Genomic DNA, 16,056 nt, shown 5'->3' with positions numbered 1-16,056 from the left:
ATTATACATTTTCCCTTAAAAACACTAATACGATCATTTATGGATACTGTCGTCATGCCTATTAGCGATAGCAGTTTGTATTCCTTAGCGTTATATAGTCTGCCAGTTGTCTCGGCCTGCTGGATGGTAAGCTAAAATGTTGCCCAAGATGGCACGCGCTCCCTTAGAAGATACCCGTTCACTCTACGCATGATCAGGTCAGCAGGAATTTCAAAAATTATATCTATATTCGTATGGGATAGTGGTTATAAGATCTGCCTTTTGTATTTTAAATACCTACGAATAAGACTAATGATGGAAAATACATTTATTGAATAAAAATATGGTATGCATTCAACTATTAATAATTAAATAAATAATTATAGACTACTAAATAGTAAACTCTTAATAATATAAAATATTACATATTTAAAAACTATGCTTAATAAAAATTTCATGAATCAGGGAACAAACCTACAATACTATTCAATAAAAATATCATGCATAACCTCGAAAAAATCTACCTAAAGAAACTTGTAGGTACTATTTTTGCCTGTATATAAAAAAATGCCACAACTGTCAATGTCAACCATGTCTTGTCATAAAAACGTCCGCCAAAACCTGTCCACAAACTTTAAAATGACCAGATTTTTTTACTATATCATGTCATAAAGCCCGCCAAAACCCTATCTACTAACTTTATTTTTTCCCCACAAACACTTTTTTTTACTTTATGACAAGTCAATAAGCCCGCCAAAAACTTGTTCTGACAGAGAACCTGGCCACTAACTTCTATTACGACAAGTTCTTTTTTTCTGACACAACCTGGCCACAAACTTTTTGACGTGACAACGTCTTAAATTAGGTTGCGGCTGGGAGTCACTTATGAAAAAGTGTAACGCTCGGTAACGTTACGATGAGTCATCGAAAGAGGCACGCGGGCATGGTTAGCCCGCCTAAGAGCGAGAGAGACAGACATAAAAAGTCGTTGTCACGTAAAACTTTCGCCCGTATACCGACTTTACAGGCAACCAATTTTTACTATTTATCTTTTTCTGACACTGACATTGACAGTTACAACGTTACACAGACAACAAAAGAGGCACAGACAACCAATCACGCTACCTCCTTCCGGCTGCGCAGCGCACAGTCCTCGAGCGTCTCGGCCGCCTCGTACTTGCCCTGGCGCCGGTACAGCGCGCCGAGGTTCTTCAGTGTGGTGGTCACTGTTGGCGAGTCCACCTGGAAACGTTATATTTATAATATTATGTTATAGGGGAAATTATACGATTATGAAGCTTGGAGTTATTAAAAAAAAATACATTATTGTTATAATTGTGCTTCATACAAGAAAAAAAGAGTGTGTGTACTTATGTACACACGTTAGAAGTTATACTTCTTTGGCGTATGGAAAAAAAATAGTAGAATATACAACTTGAACATAGTTATCAATTTTCATACCACCTTAAACTAACTTCATGCTGTTAAATTTAGGTGTCGGTGTGCGCGCGAATCGTAAAAATTCAATTTCATCATTTTTCTCCATCGCGCCAAAAGAAGTATAACTTCAAAAATATGCACAATCACGCTACAATTAATATAATAAGAAGCTCGTATAAACGTTACTACACTTAAATATCTGTTAAATTCTTGGCTATTAATTTAATTTAATTTTAAAGACAATTTGTACACAACAACGGTATTTTGGATTAGAGACGAATTATATTTAATCTTAAATTCTTGAGTATTCATTATCATGTGCATTCATAAGTTTACTTTCGACATACAACACTATAATATTTGATTTATTTATTGTTATAATTTGACAAATCTATACATATAATAAAATCGTAGGAAAGTCAAAACTGTACATTGAATATTTTTTTAAAAGAATACATAATCCATGATCTATAATCGATATAGAAGCCAAAAACATAGTTTTTAGAATTTTTGTCTGTTTGTCTGTTTGTCTGTTTGTCTGTATGTATTTCCTTGCTAATCTCAGAAAGTACTGCATAGATTGACTTCAAATTTTGCATGAATATTACTAACAGGTCGGGTGAGGCTATAGGCTACATATTATCAAGCTATCACCTACGGGGGAGGAGCTGTGAACCTTTATTTTTCTTACGTATTCCGTGTATTACGACAGCGTACAATCTAAAGACTCATGTTTAAATGTTGGTTTCGAGTAAGCCATGCTATTATCTAGCTTTACAAAATAAAAACTATGTCATTTACGTAATTTGGGCAGAGAAACAGTTTAATGAATTTAGTAGTATAAAGACAAATTAGAAACAGCGCCATCTATTAAATGTTATAAAAATCAATTCAATTTACACGTTAACTATTGGAAATTAATAATCAAATGACGCATATATAAATGTTGTTTGACAATATCTATATTGACACTATAAAAATTATGCCATTTAAGTAACTTGGGAAGAGAAACATAGCTTAAAGAATGTAAGTTGTATAATGTTAATTTTGTAACAGCGCCATCTATGAGATTTCGTAAAAATCAAATCAATTTACATGTTAACACTACTGAACACAATGTTAAAAATTAATAATTTAAATATAATTATGTTATTTATTTATTTAACTCTTTAACCCATATCTTCCGTTCCCTATAAGATATATTTCGTGTAAATAATAAACTACATTTTTTTAAAGTGAGGGTAGATGTTTATTATTTTAAGTAAAAATAGACACCATTATCTACAGTTAATCTAATGATTGTGTTCCAAAGAGTATAATAATATATTGTTGTGTTCATTAGTTACAATTTTAAAAATCTTCGTGTTTTATAAATTTACTAGCTTACCGCCCGCGGCTTCGTCCGCTTTGTCTAAAACCTAATAAATTATGTACTAAAACCTTCCTCTTGAATCAGTCTATCTATTAAAAAAACCGCATCAAAATCTGTTGCGAAGTTTTAAAGATTTAAGCATACAAAGGGACATAGGGACACAGGGACACAGAAAGCGACTTTTTTCATACTATGCAGTGATATTTATAAAGCAACTAGCGGTCCGCCCCGGCTTCGCCCGTGGTACATATTAACGTTTTCTCTACATAAGAACCATCCTCGTACTTCAAGGAATATAATAAAAAAAGAATTATCGAAATCGGTTCAGCCGTTCTCGAGTTATGGAATTACAACGAAAAGTGGCATTGATTTTTATATATTAGATTGAATGCCATAAAACAAAAAATATCAAATGCAATCTTCGTGTTTTGTGAATTTTCACCATCATGCGTTCCCACAAAAGGTAAGTTGTTACTTACAGGTATTTATTGAAATGAAATGAAATGAAATGAATGATTCTTTTATTATTTTGAGGTGCATTGGGAACAGAAGTTTTTGATAAAATTTTATTTGTAAGTAGTTTTTTTTATAGATTTACAGTTAACTTTTGATTTTTTTATTTACAGATTCAATGCTAATAAAATTATATCGCCTTTGGAAGACGATTTCTGCTGATATTTTTACTACACCACTTGAAAATTGATGATTTGATGATAAAGACAGTAGCAGCGAGGATTAAGTGGAAATTAGTAATCATCCGCTTCGTCAATTTTTGACTGAAGTTAATGTCCAACGTCCAATGGTTCAATCATTGGAAGTATCTCGGGAAATTTTGGAGGATATTTTTCAGGAAGGAGAGGAGGGGTAGCCAACCACATATCAAACTACTACGTTTTAGTACCGAAAAAATTTTTATTGCCAAATGAAACGTAAATTTTGCACTCACAACTTTACAAGTAATGTTTTTATTTTGACTTTGCGGTTATCTGATTATAATATTTATCGTTATGGCTATCGACGTACCGACCGTACTGGGATCAGAGTAGGTACATGATATACAGTTCATCATCCAGGATTGCTTAGAGCATTTTCACACTGAAAAAGATGTTTTCTTTGAATCGTAGTTGCTTCATTTATTTATTTTTAATCATTTTACATAATATGTTTTATATTTTATAAATATATCATTTTCATTATTTAAGTAGATAAAATAAATTATGTAACGGTTTTATAAGAAAACACATTATAGTTAGGCGACGGTGATTTCTTCCAGGCAAAAGATATTCATCAGCTCAATAAAATTGAACAGTATGTTAGTTATTCTTTAGATTCACAATTGTAATGAGCATTTCCGCATGCAAGTTGTATCGTAGTTTAGATATATCATAGTTTTTACATATTAAAGTTCCAACAAAACCCTCAAATTTTTTAGTAGAGTTGAGCAAGATAATTTGAAAAATGTGCCGTCTTAAGTATTATAGAAAAGGTTAGTTCGTTGGTAATTATTATTTCTTCTTCATTTACATGTTGTTAGTAAAAATAAACTTTAACTAACAGTCAAAGTAGTCAAAGTATAATATTGTAACATTCATTCATCATTTTTTGTATAGGCGATATTAACGTAGTATGTTCTTTTTGTAATGCTTTATAGTGTAGTAAGGCGAGTCGGCTTTCGTTTGAAGATACACCGGAACCTTTCACAAAATCACTACTTTTAGAGGAACATACTGTGCAATTAGCGTTTAGCTACTATTATGTATTCTGTGGTGCAATGTAAACTGTTATTAGACAATATTCGCTCTTATAGTAGTGCGTTTCAAATGATCCTTTGGTGCTCAATAATTATCAGAAGATCCGTTCATGCTTACTTTTAAGATACAAGGTCAAGTTTACCATTTGATAGGATCCCTTTTGCCTGAAGGCCAAGCTAAGTTTGTTTAAATATATTTTGTATTCGACTACAACGAATCGTGGAATACAAGAAATCAATATTTCTCAAATTTAAAACTGAACTCATTTCACAATTTTAGAACAGGTTAATTCGTATGTATGCAGTTTTAAATCGACATTAGAAGCTTTTCCTCAAGATGGTGATATCGGCACTCAGGAACTCCCTGGACGTGTTATAACGCCCAGGCCACAGTATTACAATTTTTCCTACAGTAGGGCGACGAATGTATTTTCGCATAGCAACGGAGGGGAACTCGCGGGGGGTCAAGTGACGCGGGCCACGTACCACAAACATGCTTAGTTTGTGGTATCGAGCGCGAAAGATAGTCATCGTGTTTTTAGTAAAGTTACTATGTAAACTAACGTAATTTAATACTTAGGTACATATTCTATAATGGTGTGCTCAAACTGTTAATCTACATTTAATTTAGATTATTATTTGATACTAAGTAATGTAGAATTTAAACCACATTCATGTTTTCTTCAGATTTTAAGATTTTCTTATCAGAGTGTTCAATTTTAATGTAGTTAAATTTTATAAGAGACAATAATTAAGAAAATTTTAAAATAAAGTGTCACGTATTTTTTTTAAACGACGAATGACGAAAAACGACCTAATCGCGGACGAAGTCGCGGGCAACAGCTAGTAGCAGAATAAAATTATCAACGCACCTTAGCAGCCTTATGCCATCCGCCATATTCCCCGTAGGGCGCGTTTTCCTTCTGCAAATGTTTATTTTCCTCCCTCTCCTCTGCCACTTGCCAGATCGGTTTGTTGTCGCCTGTTCGAAAAAACATAAATTAAATTCCAATAATTATAGGTTAAAATAAAAATAAATTTAAAAAGCGGTTAACTTATTAATTATAAAGCGTTTTGTCTCTTGTACGGACTCAATTATTATGTTCTAAATAATATAGTATTTTTTTTTGTTTCACCTCTCACTCTAATGCTAAAGAAGGAAAAATAGTCCACAATTATAAAGTAAACATTATCTACTTGTTATTCAATTAACCCATTGAGCCCTAAGCGGCCCGATCGGTCCCAGACACAATAGATTTTTTATTGTGCTGTGGTTCCGGGGCCTGAGTTATTAATAGAGATAGTATTTTATACAAAACCACGCAGTGTAATTATTCATGTTTGAATACGTCTCCCAGAGTCATTAGAGCGAGATATCATGATATAAACCGAATTTCCAGAGCCAATCAACTTGAGTCCGTCCAAGATTTAAAGTGACACAAGCTGGGAAGGCGTGACACATTCGACATATCGACGAAAAATTACAAAAAAAAAACTTTTTTTTATTATACTTTGACAAAAAATCCAACAAAATATGGCAACCTTTCCTACCTGTGCCACTGTCAATAGAATCCAAACTTGTGTCACTCACCTAATGAAAAATAACAAGCCATCCCGAACGAACAAAATTAGGTAAATGAAATAACTAAATAAACTGTACAATAATTATATTTAACGCAAACTCGATATAAATTCTGAAAAAAAAAAACACTACAACAACGAAATTTTTTATCATTTTTTTTAATTTGAATTATAATAAAACTAAGGCACATTTTTGGCAAATTCACTCATTAATCACAATATTCAAACATCACATACTTTGGCAAAGCTTATATAAAACAGTGTAAAAATTAATGTATTTATAAATGGACGATTTAAAAACATTCTAGACACATGATTGACAAACGAAACTCAGCTTTATGGTAATGCAATAAGTTTTAAAATTGTATGCATCCCGTTTTGAGGTAATTTCGATATGATAGTGAAAAATTCAATTTTCAGTCCATTTATAAGTAAATCAATGGTAAAACATAAAATAAAACGTTATCGATTCAAAAAGTATATTAGAGAGACACATTTTAGTCTAATAAAAATAAATAATCTTGTCATTAAAATATGTCATGTAAATAAACACATAATTATTATCTGTTAAAATATTATGATGTTATAAAATCATTAATTGAATTTTACAATCTGCATTAAAAATATATTATTGAAATTAAATGAAGCAGATCCATAAAACTATTAAAATCTCAGTTAAAATCAATACAATTCATTACATTTCGTTCCATTTTTAACTATATTTAACTGGACAACACAGTTAGAGAAAAAAAAAATACGAGTGGCAGCTCTATTAACTTTAAAATCTATAAACGGTCGCGTCTATTACCCCTAAACTCTATCTTGTATACTTTTTGAATCGTTATACCGGCAGTATAAAGCTATGATCGAGTTCACAATAACACTTTTAACGGGAAAAGTATTCGTGATTAATTTAATTTTTTTACTTGAATTGCGAAACGCTAATTCCACAGTCAAGTTCTATGCTCTATGGCCTCGTTTATGGTTTTGATATATATTAATTTATCTTCTCTATGGTTGCGCAAAATTGAATTATAATGAAAACGGCACTTTTCTATTCAATAAAATTCTATCACATGCATAAAACATTTTACAATTATTCGCCATATCTTTTCTTATTTGTAAGTGTCATAATTCTTATATAAAATATTTAAAAAAATATCCATAGACATATTGTACCAGAATAATGACATAACTCTATTATTACGAGTTTTTACAATTTGTACAATGTATAAAAAAATATATTATGCAAAAAAATTGTCCTTTTTGTAAAAAAAGGATAAAAAAAATTATTCCAAATTATTATTCATTTCATTATAATATGGATTATACATTTATTTCATGATAAATATTTAATTGATTTATTATTTTTGTTTATAAATCAAACATACTAATTAATTAACGTCCGAATAGCAATAAAAAGCTTTCTAATATTTTTTTTACGTTTTCTCAGGCAAGCAAAGTCTATCTCTACAAAAAACATTCGAGTATTTACCAAATGCAACAAGAGATCTAGGAAAAATAAAAAATAGGAATTCATGATACATTGTGGGATTTTTTTTGTTATATAAATAATATCTACATACAAAATCACATGCAGGTAACTAAGTATTCATTCAGTATTAAAAAATATTACCAAAATAATGTATTTCTTTGTATTATGCTATTGTTATATTTGGAGCAGATAAATCCGACATGATTCTTATAAAAAAATCACAAGAAATCTATTTTTTTCTACTATCGAAGCGATAAACAGCATGCTATCTCGCTTGCACTAGTGTAATACAACGGTGTGAAAGGGACAGAATATACTTGAGAAATATTTCTATCCTTTATTCGCGTTAGTTAAAATATACAATGCAATTGATTCACATTTTTAATGTTTTCCGTGTTTTATTGCATTTTTTTTTTGTTAAGATTAGTGTCGATAACATTAACTTTTTTTTAATTTTTTGAATAAAATATTAAAATTATACATATACAGGGTTACTTGTAAAACACCAGCAACCTCGCAGGACAAGATAGCTAACATCATAAGTAAAAACATTTGTTCTACGACTTTTGGCATAACGCAATAAATTATTTTTAAATGATTTTTTAAGCTTTTATTGTACTCTCCTAACATTTGTAAGTCTATGTTCTATTCATTATCGAAAGGACGACGCGACGCCCCCTTCCCCTTCTCCTTCGCTTCTTGTTTACGTAATTTTTGGGATTCGCGTAGAGTTTGTAATATTCAAACGGAAAATTACATGAATATTTATTTTTGTATGAAAATAAAATCTAACAAATTATCAAAAGTCGTAGAACAAATATTGTTACATATGATGTTAGCTATCTTGTCCTGCGAGGTTGCTGGTGTTTTACAAGTAACCCTGTGTACAATCCCAAATGATTTACCTACTCCAATTATTACGCGCTTGTCGTAAAACAAATATTTAATTAATTCAAATCTACATACAGTATATCATAAATATATCATAGCCCTGTATTTTGTATAATCTGTATTATTCAGACTTTATTAAAAACTTTGGCTGTCTGTATTAAATGAAATAGCTTCGTGGCATTTATCACTATAGACAATTATTTATCTATATTAAAAGAAAGGGTGAATTTTCTATATTTATTTATAAAAATGAATTTCTTTCGATTTTCCTTTAAATTATTGGTTTACTATAAAATGGAAGACAAGGATATAGAAAGAAAATTCGATAGTATCATTCTTACTTCGTATTATTTACAAGACAATATTATATTTTATTAATATATTAAATTCACCCTTTCTTTATACTATTAATTATTTAAAATAATTCTTAAAACTATAAAGATAAAGGAATGCAGTGATAACGTATTGCACATCTTCTTTAAGTTTGCAGATAATTATGTTATAGGGACGATTTGTTATTTTTTTGGCTTTTTTAATGACGCTATATATTCTGAAATCAATAAAAATTTAAAACAACAAAAGTAAATTAAAGATAACCCTTAACAAAGGACAAGGGTACAGTTATAAAATAAATATATACTTAAAACGTTAAATAAATATTAGTTTCATCAAACAAGGAATATATTTGAATGAAAATGGTAAATAGTTACTGTTAAGTAAATAAATAACATAAAATTTGTCAATCAAATTAATATAAATAATACAGTAAAACATTACAGAACAAAATACAATGTAGGTAGATATTTATCAAACGAAGCAAATTGTTAGAATTATTTAAATAATATTTATTGTGCTATCCAAAACAAGAAACAAGAATAATATTATTATACATACTAATATTATAAAGCTGAAGAATTTGTTTGTATGTTTGTTTGAACGCGCTAATCTCAGGAACTACTGGACCGATTTGAAAAATTCTTTCGGTGTTAGATAGCCCATTTATCGAGGAAGGCTATAAGGCTATATATCATCACGCTAAGACCAACAGGAGCGGAGCCACGCGGGTGAAACCGTGGAGTTCAGCTAGTATGAGATAAAAGTAATCCATATAAAATAGCATCATCCACAAATATGTCATCGACAAAAAAAAAGCACCTAAAAATGTATATATTTTATATTACAAACACTTACCATCAATAGTTCCGAATTCCCTTTCGTGCGCCCGCGTCAACACTTGCTTGTACAACGTCTCCGCTTCTTTGTACTTGCCCTGTTTGATAATTTACATAGATTAATGGTCGCTTCTTTGTACTTGCCCTGTTTGATAATTTACATAGATTAATGGTCGCTTCTTTGTACTTGCCCTGTTTGATAATTTACATAGATTAATGGTCGCTTCTTTGTACTTGCCCTGTTTGATAATTTACATAGATTAATGGTCGCTTCTTTGTACTTGCCCTGTTTGATAATTTACATAGATTAATGGTCGCTTCTTTGTACTTGCCCTGTTTGATAATTTACATAGATTAATTGTAAAAATTTGACCTAATGAAAGAAAAATTGAAACCAAATTCGCGCCAAACAAATTAAGAAAAACTGAGAAAACTTAAAAACTTAACTAAACTTAACGCGATTGACAAATCGCGAAAAGATAGGATAACGTCTGTCGGGTCAGCTCGATATTATTATAATGTACTAGCTTTTCGCCCCGGCTTCGCCCGTGGTACCTACATGTTTACGTTTTTTTATAAAAACTATTCTATCTCTCAAGTTGGATCGAACTGCACATGGTGTGCGAATTTTATTATAATCGGTTAAGTGGTTTGGGAGTCCATTGAGGACAAACATTGTGACACGAGATTTATATATATTAAGAGAAGATAAAATAAATACACAAAATTACTTGAAGGCCTTCGCCACACATGACGGGAATTCCGTCGCGGATCTTCTACGAAGTAAGCAGTGATAATAGTAGAAAACTAAACAATATTTTAGTAAAGACTTATCAAATTTGATATTCTATAACACGGCTAAAGAAATTTTTACTCAAATAAAACAATATTAAAAAACAAATAAATAAAAAACCCACCTGTTTAAGATAGCAAGAGGCGAGGTTGTTCTTCGTTTTTGCGACGTTAGGGTCGTCTGGGCCGAGCTTGCTCTCGTAAATTTCAAGCGCGCGCTGATAATACTGCTCCACTTCTTCGTATTTATTCTGAGAAATGGGAAATTATTAATGTGAGTATTTTATTGGACATTACAGAAATTACATATCTATAAATATCTTAATTTAATAGTAACAAGTGATAACTGCGTTAAAAACAACCGACTTCAAACTTGCACTTGCAAAATTTACCTACAGACAAAAATGCTCATAAAATAAAAACTACTGGGCCTATCCGAATAAAATTTTTATGGGACCAATTCGACACCATCCCGCATCGAACAAAAAAAGAATCACGTAAATCGGTTCAGAAACCTCGGAGTAATCGGTGTACATACATAAAAAAAAAAAAAAAAAAATACCGGCCGAATTGATAACGTCCTCCTTTTTTTGAAGTCGGTTAAGAATATCCACTTGTGTACATATTTTTTTATGTTGGTTATATGTCATTACTTTTTTTTTCTTATTAATCTAAATAATAGAGTGGATATTTTTTCCCGGTAAATGTCTTAAGCGATATCCACGTGGTTCTGTCATAGTAGTAGTAACAATGCTTTTAGGATGTTTATGGGCCTGCCGCGTTACTGTAGTGCTTCCTTAATGTTTGCATTATATAGAGTAAATGACTTTTATGCAATTATGAGAAAAAAGATTTTTTCTATTAGAGACCGTATTCGTAAAAATTCAAATATTGTGTTAAAGGTGTTAAATTATTCGGATAATATCATTAGTAAGCATTGGATATGTAAATTAAGCTGTAGTAATAAACGTATGTAGGTAATAGGTAATTGTAATACTAACACTAGGATAAGATTTTACTAACACTTTATGGGCTATGTGGCCTGAATTAAATGAATTTTATTTATTTATTATTTATTTATTATAGTAGCGCGAGAATGCCGAGTAATAATTTTCTTTTTATAGACATCTTTAAAAGCAAAAAACGATATATTCTTACTATGCAACTGTCAAATATATATTTTTTTCCTGTAGACGTCAAAAACTAATATCATGTGGTTCTATAACAGCAACGCGAGATTCTCGAGCCGAAAAAAGAACATTTTTTGTAATTTTTTGTGATTTTTTTGTGATTTTTTGTCCAAAACTACCCACCTGGTTCTGACAAAGCAGTGCCAAGTTATTAAGCTGCTTCGCGACATCGGGATGGTCGCGTCCGAGCACCGCCTCGCGGATGCACAGCGCACGCTTACATAGCGGCTCTGCTTCACGGTATTTGCCTGTGAACGAAAAAAGATATATGGTAAAATAGGTTTTGTACATGTGTATGGTGAAATTGTTGTATTGTCACCGATCCTTCATAAGTGTACAAAGTTTGAATTAGACCTGTCTATTTAAAGTGGGTCAAAATCGAGTTTAAAGGAGTCGGTTACATAAAAACATACAGATGAAGCTAATAAAAGCGTTAAAATAGGTATTACATATAAATCTAGGTAAAAATAGATACTAATTAAAACGTAGTCGAAAATCGTACAATTATCAAAAAAAATAATTTATAACGTATCTTTTGGTACCTAAATACTTTGTGTAGAAGCCACATTCAGTATCGAAAGTTCGTTAAAATCGAACAGATGACAGACAGCGCGCTGTAAATACGTTACTTATACGGGTACTAAACAAGGTAGTACACAATATACAAACAATCCATACCTCGTTTCCCATACAAAACGGCTAGATTGTTCAAAGTAGCGGCCACAGCTGGATGGTTCTCGCCGAGCGTCTTTTCACGGATAGACAGAGCGTCGTTCAGTAGATTCGCCGCTTCTTTGTATTTGTTTTGATCTCTGTGTGAAGAATAATAAATTATGATATTATTTTTTTAAGTGAAACTTCTTTATCGGGGTTGGAAAAAAATTAAGTGTAACATTTTTTCGTTACGCGTGACATTTTTCCGTTACGCGCCATCTTTTTTTTAGTGTATTCCTCATGCATATAATAACAGACTAATAATAAAAAAAATTCGAAGTAAAAACTAAAAATCATAATTCAATTTTTCTGTGAGGTACATAGTTTGTATTATATTCTTGCTATCGAATATATGAGTCAGTAAATAAATCTTAATCTACAAGACAATCACAGAGTCCCAAACTGTGACTCATCAATCATAGAAAGCGAAATAATCATTTAAAGATCATGATTAAGATGACACAAACATACACTGACTATTCCAAACTTCTGCCATTTTTAGTGCCTTAAAGTTTGTATATGACAAAATTTATGAGGTAGTTTAATGTCAAATTCATAGTGTATACGCTTTAAAAGCATTTCTTACCTGTATTAGAGCTAGATCATGTTCATCTTCAAACTTCTGCCGTTTATAGTTCCTAAAAATGCCCAAATCATGACCCTGACCAAACTTCTGCCGTTTTTAGGGCCTAAAAATGCCATAACTGTCTCTTACCTGTACACCAACGCCAGAATATTCAGCATAGTGGCCACATCGGGGTGATCATGACCAGATGTCTTCTCCAGATCCTCCAGGGCTTGCTTACACAGTGGTACGGCCACTTCATACCGGCCCTGTGACGCGTATTGTATCACTAGGTTGTAAAGTGTCCTTCACCGGACTGGTGTCTTTTAGCCAATGTTTTTAAGCTTATTTTAGGTCAAATTCATTTCGTCTGCGGTATATACACTACTCTTACCTATATAATAGAGCTGGATCATGCCTTTCTTCAAACTTCTGCCGTTTTTAGTGCCTAAAAATACCCAAAAGTGCCATAACCATCTCTTACCTGTACACCAACGCCAGAATATTCAGCATAGTGGCCACATCGGGGTGATCATGACCAGATGTCTTCTCCAGATCCTCAAGGGCTTGTTTACACAGTGGTACGGCCACTTCATACCGGCCCTGTGACGCGTATTGTATCACTAGATTGTGTAATGTTCGCAGACGGGCTGGAATCTCATAGCCAACGTTCACTTGCTGTGCGAATTGAGATGGCGGTGTGGGGGACATGGCTGCAATTTAAAGGTACTAATTAATTAAACATTTTGTTTAATGTTATTGCAATAACAAATCGTCATTAAGGTTTTAAGTTAAATAAGTATTTTAACCATATTATTGTTATATGTGTGTGTTGAAAATAAAATAATTATATTAGTATGAAAATCTATTGTATTCTGTAATTGCAACAATAAAAAAATACTTTATAATGTAGGTAATGTAAAACGTAACGTAATTTATTGCAATTACGATAATTTGCATATCTCTTCAATAATAAACCCAATCTAATATTCATTAAAAGAATTACCGATACAGAATAACCTTTGCATTTTGATACACTTTTGGCCATAGCGCATTGTAAATAAGAGCCTTCATACAGAAATTACCTATCCAACACAAAAATATTTTTTAAGCCTAACAAGTAGATCCAGAGATAAGCTTTCAACTACTAGTCCTATGTCTTTAGTAAGCATAGTTTCATCGGTAAATTTTTATTCGAAACCTCTATAATCATTCGTAACTACAAATTTTCAAATTTTTTTTTTTTTTTTTATTGTGTGATAGGGAAGCGCTTGACCACGATCTCGCCTGATGGTAAGCTGAGATGTGGCCTAAGATGGAGCGCGCTTCCCTAGGCGCTTTCCAAATCAACTTTATTTTGAAGTCTTCAGCTTTACGACAAGAGTAAGCATACACAAGTTACTTTACACTTTTTTGATATTTTTTTTAATAGTTTAAAAGCATAAAAACTCACATTTATTATTCCTATTGTCCTCATGATCGTCGTCTGGGAACAGATCGACCATCGGGTCGTCTCGCTTGTTGTCCGCCTGTCCACTTCGGCTGGTATCATTCTCTTCTGTTATGTCGCTATCGTATTTACTGAAATTAAACAAAAAATATATAATTAAATGCAGGGAATATGCGTTTTGTATTTGTCCCTTAGGACATATAAGGAAGTAGATTTCACAGAAAATGTTTTACCACCTTCCTTTTATCAGTTATGGGAATCGAAAGGAGATGTTCTTCGATTCTTAAACCTACCCGATATGCACACAAATTTCATGACAATCGGTCAAGCCATTTCGGAGAAGTTCAACTTCAAACACACGAGAATTGTATATTGGTATTGGAATATAATGTTTATGGTGTGATTTATAGTGTAGGTATAATAAAATACAATGGCTCCATAAAAAACATCATAAAGATACGAGCTTTAGTGGTGATGGTGGGATTGGTACCATAATTTTGGTCAATAATGTGACGAAACCAGTACAGTTAAAGATTTACATCTTTTAACATCACAACATAGTAAAAGTTTTAAGATTTAAAACATCAATGAACTCATTCGTCGTTTTAAAAATTTCATTCATAATTTTTATCATAATTCTTTCAACACATCTATAGCCACCCATGATAATAACGATTAATCTCAACGTGTCATAAATAAATTAATGAACTTGACAACTTTATTTCACATTCATCAAACTGATTTGTATAATCTGTGTAAAAGTTTCATTACCAATATTAAGTACCAGTTTTATCACATGCTGATGCCCTTGAGCCTAGTTAACACATATTTATGTAGATATTATACATTATTATTTATGAGTCGCTGTAACCGATATACCAAAATAATACCAACGTATTTTTTCATTGGTAATTTTTATAGGAACAGTTTTAATTGACAGATAATCGAAACAGATGATACTCTAGCGGTTATCTAGTGTTTATCTTCTTCCTACTTCTACTCCGAATCGGTGGTAAATGTAATAACGTAAATGTAATGACGATTCAAAAGTGCTTCTAGAAGAAGTCTAATTGAATAAATAAATGTTTGAGTTTGAGTTTACTTCTTCTACAAATCTAGAAGAATCTAGAAGCCCTTACTGTATGATGAGCTTTGGTTTATCTTACCGTATAGAGGCCATAAACTCCAAGTGCTTGTTTTCCTCCTCGAGCTGCGAGACCCTCTGCTCGGAGGCCTGCAGCCTCTGCTGAGCTGCGGCTAACTCATCACGGAGCCAGGCGTTCTCTTGGCAGAGACGACGCACTTGAGTGCGGAGCTTTTGTTTCTCTGCTTCTACGGATTGGTGGTGGGACGCGAGCGCTACCATCACCTGGAAGAATAATAGATAAATACAGTTCATTTCAGTTTGTTTTGTAGTTTTTAATATGTAGTTAACAGCAAACTTATCATACACAGAGGAAAATGGTACAATTTATGAGGAATAATGGTTACATAGAAAACGTACGAAGCTGGGTGCGATTTCACGAATGAATATTCAAATAATTACAGAATATACAATTTTAACAAACGTCTGCATGAAATCTTTTGCAAGTCTAATTTATTTTGGCGCCAAATGACTGTCGATTGTTTAAATTTACTTAATATTATAAAACCATAACCGATGAA

At 32.0% G+C, this 16,056-nt stretch overlaps 1 protein-coding gene across 6 annotated transcripts in view; it reads right to left on the bottom strand.

Moving 5' to 3' along the window:
• LOC123697144 (kinesin light chain) overlaps window positions 1–16,056 on the bottom strand; it is a 60,404-nt gene that overhangs the window by 7,131 nt on the left and 37,217 nt on the right. For all 6 annotated transcript variants that reach the window (XM_045643566.1, XM_045643567.1, XM_045643569.1 and 3 more), the window contains 9 exons: window positions 15,558–15,760; window positions 14,395–14,522; window positions 13,426–13,654; window positions 12,341–12,474; window positions 11,786–11,910; window positions 10,598–10,723; window positions 9,700–9,778; window positions 5,414–5,523; window positions 1,105–1,221 (listed from right to left, as the gene is read on the bottom strand). In XM_045643566.1, the coding sequence (XP_045499522.1) occupies window positions 1,105–1,221; window positions 5,414–5,523; window positions 9,700–9,778; window positions 10,598–10,723; window positions 11,786–11,910; window positions 12,341–12,474; window positions 13,426–13,654; window positions 14,395–14,522; window positions 15,558–15,760 (1,251 nt within the window). The remainder of the gene's footprint in view (window positions 1–1,104; window positions 1,222–5,413; window positions 5,524–9,699; window positions 9,779–10,597; window positions 10,724–11,785; window positions 11,911–12,340; window positions 12,475–13,425; window positions 13,655–14,394; window positions 14,523–15,557; window positions 15,761–16,056) is intronic.

Source organism: Colias croceus, chromosome 14, assembly GCF_905220415.1.
Source record: "Colias croceus chromosome 14, ilColCroc2.1".
Taxonomy (NCBI): Eukaryota; Metazoa; Arthropoda; class Insecta; order Lepidoptera; family Pieridae; genus Colias; species Colias croceus.
The sequence above is the reverse complement of the archived record's forward strand: the minus strand, read 5'-3'. Positions and strand labels throughout refer to the sequence as shown.